The sequence below is a fragment of the Epinephelus moara genome, chromosome 19 (genome assembly GCF_006386435.1).
Source record: "Epinephelus moara isolate mb chromosome 19, YSFRI_EMoa_1.0, whole genome shotgun sequence".
Classification (NCBI taxonomy): domain Eukaryota; kingdom Metazoa; phylum Chordata; class Actinopteri; order Perciformes; family Serranidae; genus Epinephelus; species Epinephelus moara.
In genome coordinates, this window is record NC_065524.1 from 4,315,850 (window position 1) to 4,323,740 (window position 7,891).

At 40.2% G+C, this 7,891-nt stretch overlaps 2 protein-coding genes across 3 annotated transcripts in view; both read left to right on the forward strand.

Moving 5' to 3' along the window:
- borcs7 (BLOC-1 related complex subunit 7) overlaps window positions 1-7,891 on the forward strand; it is a 1,032,483-nt gene that overhangs the window by 278,362 nt on the left and 746,230 nt on the right. The gene's annotated exons all lie outside the window — the stretch shown is intronic.
- Window positions 2,828-7,891, forward strand: part of si:ch211-195b21.5 (uncharacterized) — a 39,081-nt gene continuing 34,017 nt past the window's right edge. The window contains exon 1 of the mRNA XM_050070682.1: window positions 2,828-3,186. Within this exon, the coding sequence (XP_049926639.1) occupies window positions 2,983-3,186 (204 nt within the window). The 5' untranslated portion in view covers window positions 2,828-2,982. The remainder of the gene's footprint in view (window positions 3,187-7,891) is intronic.

The window sequence follows — 7,891 nt, forward strand, 5'->3', positions numbered from 1 at the left end:
TTTAACCTACACATCATTTTATTTGCTGCCTTGTTTTGTCTTGATTTTTCCCTCTCTCCTCCTCTATTCCTTCTTTCCGCACCCGTTTTTTTTCTTGTCTATTATGTGATTTCATTGATGTTTTGACAGGGGAATTTCTTTGATAAGCTTTTAGTGGCTTCTAACCTCTCCGGCACTTTTCTTTTTTTAATCTTGTAAATTTCATACTGTCTGTTTTTAACATTATGTGCAAATAAACTAATCTAAACTAAAACTAAACATTATTCATCCCGTTATGCGTTGCCACGCATGTTTCCTCCTCCTGCAGCTGCCACGGTGTTGGCCTTTTCTCTAATGTTGATTTTCTCCTCCTCATATTTTAGTAGAATTAATCTCTGATCCTCACGAGAAATACTGTTTTCCCCTCACATATGGCGCTCTGTGAGGACGCTCAGTGACGCTCAGTGACGCTGCGCTTCTCTCATGATTGTGATTGGTCCGCTGCGTGCGCGTTCAAGGCTCTTGATAAAGCAACCGAGTTGATATCCAGCGTCGTGATACCGATTATCCTGATTGCCATTGTTAGGGTTAGTCAACCCAGGATAGGTCTGGGTAACCCAGGAAAGGTTGATCTCGCTTCGTGATACAGGCCCCAGGTTAGGTTCATAGAGTCTGTTACTATGGTAACTGACCGAGAGCTTAAGTTACCTCTCTCTCTGAAACAGGCTAGAGTTACCCCTCTTTCTCTGGTTTGAGTTACCTCCCTTTTTGAAACGGAAAACTCAGAGTTTCCCTCATTTCAGGGTTAACAGACTCTGAGTTTTCACTAAACCTGCTTTGTGAAACGGACCCCTGCTCTATGTCTACAAGTCCTGAGAAAAGTAGGCTATAAAGATCAGCCTCCCTGATGGAATCTGATAATTGGCAGTGTAGTCAGTGTAATGTTCTCAGCCATAGCCTCTTGTCAAATATGCACACCTATGCAATTAGTTGATTACAGGTGTGTGCAATTAACACATTAAATCAATCAAATAACAATATATTCTGGACCGCAATAGAAGATATGTGGCGATCTAGAGAAAAAGAAAAAAAAAAGATCAAATACAAATATAAATATTATCTTCACCAACATCTGACAACACACGACAGTAACACCGACTTCAAAACAGGTTAGTCCAACTTTCAGTTCCGTTACAGTTCCGTTAGCTGGTTTGGAGACTTGAGGAGTCCAGCCTTACAGAGAAAAAGTTGCAACACATGTCTGTCTTCCAGAGCGTGCTGCCAAAGTGCCTTGAGAAATCGCTTAGTTTACCGTTTCCTCGTCTCTTGGATACTTTTCGTGCCTATGAGAACATATGTTAAGATGTGGACATACACTTTAGGTGTCAACCTTAAATTTGGCGATCTGCTTTCCATAAATCTGACGGCACGCACTTATCACACTGTTGGATTGACTTCGTTTACTTCTGTTGGTGGTAAAGACGATCAAAACAGACTAGCCGACAGCATACCATGAACGTGAGATGACGTTTCACGGCCAAATCAAATAACCAATCGGAGGAGAGCCCTTCTAGCCAATCAGAGGTGGAAAAGGCGGTACCTTCCCCTACCATCCTACGAAAAAAAATATCGCGCACCGGGATAGCTTGTGAGCATAATGTCAACAAACTCCACACGTTCACAGGCACACACGTTAACATTTATTTACATTAAATCACAAATCGCAGCCTTTTATGCGGTTATGTAATCGCACAGCCTGACATCGCGATTGCGATTAGATTAATCGTGCAGCACTAGTTGGTACCACTACAGAAAAGTATATTGAGCAGTATTATAAAGATAAACTAAAGATCTTCACTGACGGTTCCAAAGATCCAGGGATGGATAGAACAGGAGTGGCTGTTTATATACCGCAATTCAAGATAGCAATCAAAGAAAGAACTTCAGATCATTTGTCAGTATATACAGTGGAACTTATTGCTATTCTGATAGCCCTGGAGTGGCTAGAGAGTAACAACGAAGGAGAGGCATTGATTGCATCTGACAGTTGGGCAGCACTCACAAGCATCAAATCACTGAAATCTTGCAGACAAGATATCATCTTCAGAATACATCATATAATATACAAACTGTGCAATAAGGGTGTGACTGTATGCTTTATGTAGGCGTTGAGGGAAATGAGGATGTTGACATACTGGCCAAGCAAGCAATCTAATTTCAAACTATAAGCATGAATATGTCATTAAGTAAGGAGGAGGGGAAAGCAATCATTAAGAAACAAGTACAAAAAACATGGCAAGAATACTGGGACATAAACAACACTGGAAGACACCTTTATAATATTCAAAAACAGGCTGGGGTAGGAAGAAGGTTGGGCAGGAACTGAAAAGAAGAGGCAGTCATCACCTGTCTCAGGATAGGACACACTGGATTAAACAGCACACTTCACAAAATAGGAAAACAGGCAACTGGCACATGTACGAACTGCAATAGTATAGAGTCTGTCCAACATGTACTGGTTGATTGCAGGGCCTACAAGGAAGAGAGGAACAAACTGAAAACAGCACTGCAGAAAGCAAATTCAAGTTTCACTGTAAAGAACCTTCTGGGTGAAACAGGAAAGATAACACAAAACCATCTGATTAAGTACCTGAAGGAAACAGGGTTAATGGATAGGATTTAGTTATTTTTTGTTTGTTTGTTTATTTGTTTATTTATTTATTTGGTTTTGTTTAACTAATCTACTGATCCACACTCCACTTCGGTAGGTGGCGGTATTGCACCTTTAAGTTGGTTGCCAGCCGCCAATCAAATCAAATCAAAAGAAGAAGAGGAAGTTACTGTTGTATTTCCGGTGGCAGCCACAGTCGCTGCAGACCTTTGAACGAGACAGGCAACTGTGTGAAAAAAATAGCACATTTGATTGGAAACAGTTTTTTCTTTCTTCAGTTTGGGTTGTTCACTCAGCGGTACTTGAGTCAACCTGCCTTGTAGAACATCAACATGTACCGGCCAGGTAAACCTACACGCGGACCGCCACCGTTCGGACCTCCACCTACCCATGGCCCACCTTTCAGACACGGAGGGCCCTGCAATGTTCCTCCCCCTGGACATATGCCACCTGCACCTTGCGGGCCATTTTCGAACCCAACACCACCGGATAGCCATTTTCTCCTCAACAGGCCACCAAGAGGACATTTCATCAATGTACGTACCCAACAGGTTAATAAAGCTAGCTCAGCTGGCAAAGCTAGCTAGCTACAGGATTCAGATATGGGGTTGCAAACAGGGCGCTATGCTAGCCAAGAGAAGTGTAAATAATCGGGAGAGGTTGTTACAAATGCCAGTCTCTGATTTCTGAACAGACCAGGGTCGTTTGTTTGACTTACATAAATACAAAACGCGGGAATAAAGAATACTTTTTAAAAATACATGTGAAGGTGTGGTAGAAACCTCTACACGCTTCTATGAAAACCATACCCAGAAGATATAGAGATGGTAAAAAAGTCGATACAGTTTTAAATACTAGAAATTAGAAAGATTTCACAGTGAAATTATACAACTAAAATTTAAATATAAAGTAACTGATATGCTAACGGCATGAACAACAATTCAGTTCACAGAGTGATCATTATTGTTGTAAATCAAATGTTTTTAACAACAGAGCTTTTTAAAGTCTTTTTTGTACAAAGTTAATGACATGGAAGAATCCAGTAAATTAACATTTTCATTACATAAAACCACTCCAAAGTATTTGATAGAAAACTGACCACAGGATGTGTCATACGAAGGAAGATGAAGATTCTACACTTGTCTAGTTGTGTTTTTATGGAATTGTGAGTTACCGTAAAATTTCTATAGTAGTGGCCCAGGCTATTATTTGTTTAAATCACTGAACTCAACAGGCTTATATTTGGGACAGACCTGTAATTCTTTTTACACAAAACTGTTGCTCAGCAAAGAGGGGAAATACTATCAAATTGTTTTTATGAACCAGTATGAATAAATTATATAAGATTAGGTTTTGCACAATTTGTCAATTATGTGTTATGTTAAGCCACTCATTTCACTGCACTTGAGGGTTACAGCACCCAGCATGCTGACACAACACCACTTTATCCTGTTAAAACAATATTCATAACTTGGGATTTATTTTAATGAGAAATGCTTTTGATTCTATTGATTGGTGGACCGTTACAGACTTAAGGAATACAAAAAACTTAGCGAGTAATTTAGGACACATATTCTAACTTTATGACAGCTTCAGGGGAAGGGAGTCGCCACTTTTTTTTCCCCATATGCTGCTGAATCTAAATGGATTATGTTCCTCTCTTGTGTTCATGGTTTCGGTAAAAAGAAATCAACCAAGCTAATAATGTGTAGCATCTCTATATTGACAAAAGTTTTAACATTTATATTTGTATGTGCGATCTAAACTGCTAACTTATGTTAGCTCGAGTGGGTAGTCAGCAACCTGGTTTTATACATTCAAAGAACTGCTAAAAAAATTAACTGTTTGGTAACCAGACCAGGGATCTAATTGAGACAGGCCTTTATTTGTCAAAATGTGTAGCCACACCAGATTCGTAAAAGACACTGGGCGTTTAATTGGGATTAGGTTTTCATTTAAGTTTTACAGTATTAACAATATAATGTCTAAAACTGCAAGGTAAATCTGTAATCTCATATTTCACTTAAAAGACAAATGTACAGATCTGAATGATATTAATGTCAGAAATAGCCAACAATTGCTATTTAATGAAGAGTGGTGCACTAGGTACAATAACCTTAGAAACATTACATTACATATCTTATATCAAACAAATGATTGTCACACCATGTCTCGTGCAACAGTGACGCAGGTCATATGACTGGCTAGACAGCAGAAATCTCTGTGTTTTAATGTCATTCAGCTTCTCACTATACAGTGTAAAGATAAATATCTTAACATGATATTTACTCTACTTTAGCTTAAAAACTACTTCTATTATATAAATGTAATCAAGTATTAGGTAAAAGTACAAGTAAAAAGCACGCTGTTGGAATTTTGACAATTATGACGTTTATTTCTTCAGAACATACACCACCAGAAAACAGAGGTCTTTTCATGACTTAAAGACTTAAAAAACACAATCTAGTTTTTTCCCTCCCATTCCTTCATCATTATTCTGTCTGTCCCTCCTCCATCCTTCCTTCCTCCCTGCCTCTCCTATTTTGTAGTTAGTAACTGCAATTCTTATTGAAATGTAGAGGAGTAAAAGTGAAAGTTGACAAAAAAATTTTTTAAGGGGTTGGTGTTTGACCCCTCTCCTGTAATTACACTGTAGTAGTACCGTATATTGAAAACCACAGCATACTGCTATAGCTACATGTCTTCAGAGGAGATGGTACAGTAACAGGTGCAAGAAGCATGTTTTGGCTCCTTTGACCCTATGCCAGTCTGTATCAAGGCAGAGGTATGAAAATCTGTGGCATTATAGTGGGTATAAGAACACATGCTTGTGTCCACACTAGGGTTGGGTCGGTTCTCGGTAATACCAATTCCGGTAAAAGCGGACGTCTGCAAGCCCTGTGCGCGCGACCGCGCGGACTCCGCTCTGCGCACCAGTGTCACACAAATGACTGCTCGGCATGTATTTTTCACATCGCAGAGATTTTTCACGGACATTTTTACAGGAAACTACAATGCGGAAGTGCACTCAACTATAGAGTGCCGAAGTCACGCCCCTTCTGGTGAAGCTCATGGGACCTTAGATTGGAAAAAATATGAATGGCAGTGAATGAGAAGAGAAATATTATCTTTTGTTCCCGTTTGAGTTGCGACATGAAATCCAAATATGTCATTAATGAATTTAAAACATAAATTTTAAGGTCAAGAAAGTCATACTTTGTGGTAAAACTGTTGAGATATAAGCTTTTGAAAAAAACGCAATTAGAAAAACTACACAGGAGGCAGTCACGTATGTGACGTCATAGCCTTCGCTCGCTTCCAGCAGCTTGGAGTGACTGCAACCTGGAACAAAACACACAGACATCTTCAATCANCCAAAATTACGTCATCTAATGTCTTGTTTCATACTCACGCCAAAGGGTTTTAGTTCACCGTCACGGGAGAGTGTGTAAAGCTGCCAATATCTGAACGTAAAAAGCTGCAGTAAGAGTGTTTTGGGGTACTTTAATAGTACTTCTCTATGAAAAATGACTCAAACTGATTAGTCGACTACTAAAATAGTCACCGATTAATTTAATAGCAGGAGAGAGAGGGGGGTGGGGGTGGGGCGGGGACTGAGCTAGGGGGTCCGAGTGCGCATGCGCCGAGGCCTCTACTGTAGCCTGGGGAGTCAATAATGGCAGACAATTTAGTCTCGAAGAAATCAAAGAATGCGCCACTATGGCAACACTTTGGCTTTGAGCCAGACGAAGGAGGCAACCCTTGTTTGCACTGATTGAGTAAGCTAAACCTGTAAATTTATTTGTAAGGAATAAAAGAAACAACGTGTTACTGTCACTCTGTTGTCATATGGTCGTTTTTTATTTTAAATTAGTCAATTGCGCCCCCAAGTGGCGAAAATCCTGTATTACCGACTTGATGCGGTTTTTCACAAAAACTGGACCGTTTGTTTTTTTCTCATACCGACCCAACCCTAGTCCACACTAGGGCTGTGCCGATGGGCGATCCGATCGCCCATCGGCGATAGAAGGGTTGTTTCGCGATGTCTTTTTTATATGACGATGCAATCGCGAGGTGTGGGGGGGAGACAGCGCGTGTGTGAAGCATGCTGACGAGATCGAGGCTGAACGAGGCTGAGTGAGAGGAGACAGAGGGAGGNTTCCGCCCGAGTATGTTCGGGCCTTAACGCGCATGTCGCGGAGCGGTGAACAAACCAAACAACAAACAACTGTCTATGTAAAGTCAACTTGCTAATTAAGGAGCCATTACATGTTCAAGAGTTTTATAAAGCAAGAGGGTATAAGTGAACGTTTCAGTGGCGACGCGTAAGTACCAAGTACCATTCTGAAGTCATCAAATACCATTCTGAAGTCATCAGGTCATCAAGTACCATTCTGAGGTCATCNATTAAGGAGCCATTACATGTTCAAGAGTTTTATAAAGCTGCTCAAATGCCAAAGAGAGGGTATAAGTGAACGTTTCAGTGGCGACGCGTAATGACCCCCCCCCCGCCCCCCGGGCGATGACATCGTTCATCGGCGATCTCACTAGATGGCGATAGGACGATAGGATATGGACAAGATCGCCCAACTCTAGTCCACACTGACATTACAATATGAAGGCAAAAGAAAAATCTGTTTATAAAATCTTTAACCCTATGGGCCCTAGGCGTTTTTGGGGTATTTTTACTGCCTTTACTTTTAAGCTCATATCACAGTCATTATAAAGGCTACATACACATGCTATATCTTGTTTTTTTCAGGACAATCTGTGCTAACCATCATTTCATGTCCTACTATGTGCCTGTATTTTATATTAATTTTTATATCAATGAAAAAACAAATCTGTGTGACTAAATTCTTACATTTTTACATGTATCTCACCATAGCAAGTTGGAAAAAGACATATTCTGCCATATATGAAGAGGGGAGACTCTGGAATCTGGCAATAGAAGAACCATGATGCTGGGACATTCTGTCACCTCACAGCTGTCTAAAACGTGGTTTGTGCCAGGCGGACATGATTGCCAGTATTTTTTCATTATTGCAAGAAATTCCATTGACTCATTCACAAGTCAAAAATGTGTTTCATCTGAAAGAAACATGCAATATTTACATCTAATATCATAGAAAATTAGTCAACCCAGTGCCATGATGTCCTCCAAGATAATATTTGCCACTTTGTTTGCAGTAAACAAAGTTTGTTGTTGTTTTTCAGTTTCAGTTATATATTGGGGGGGCA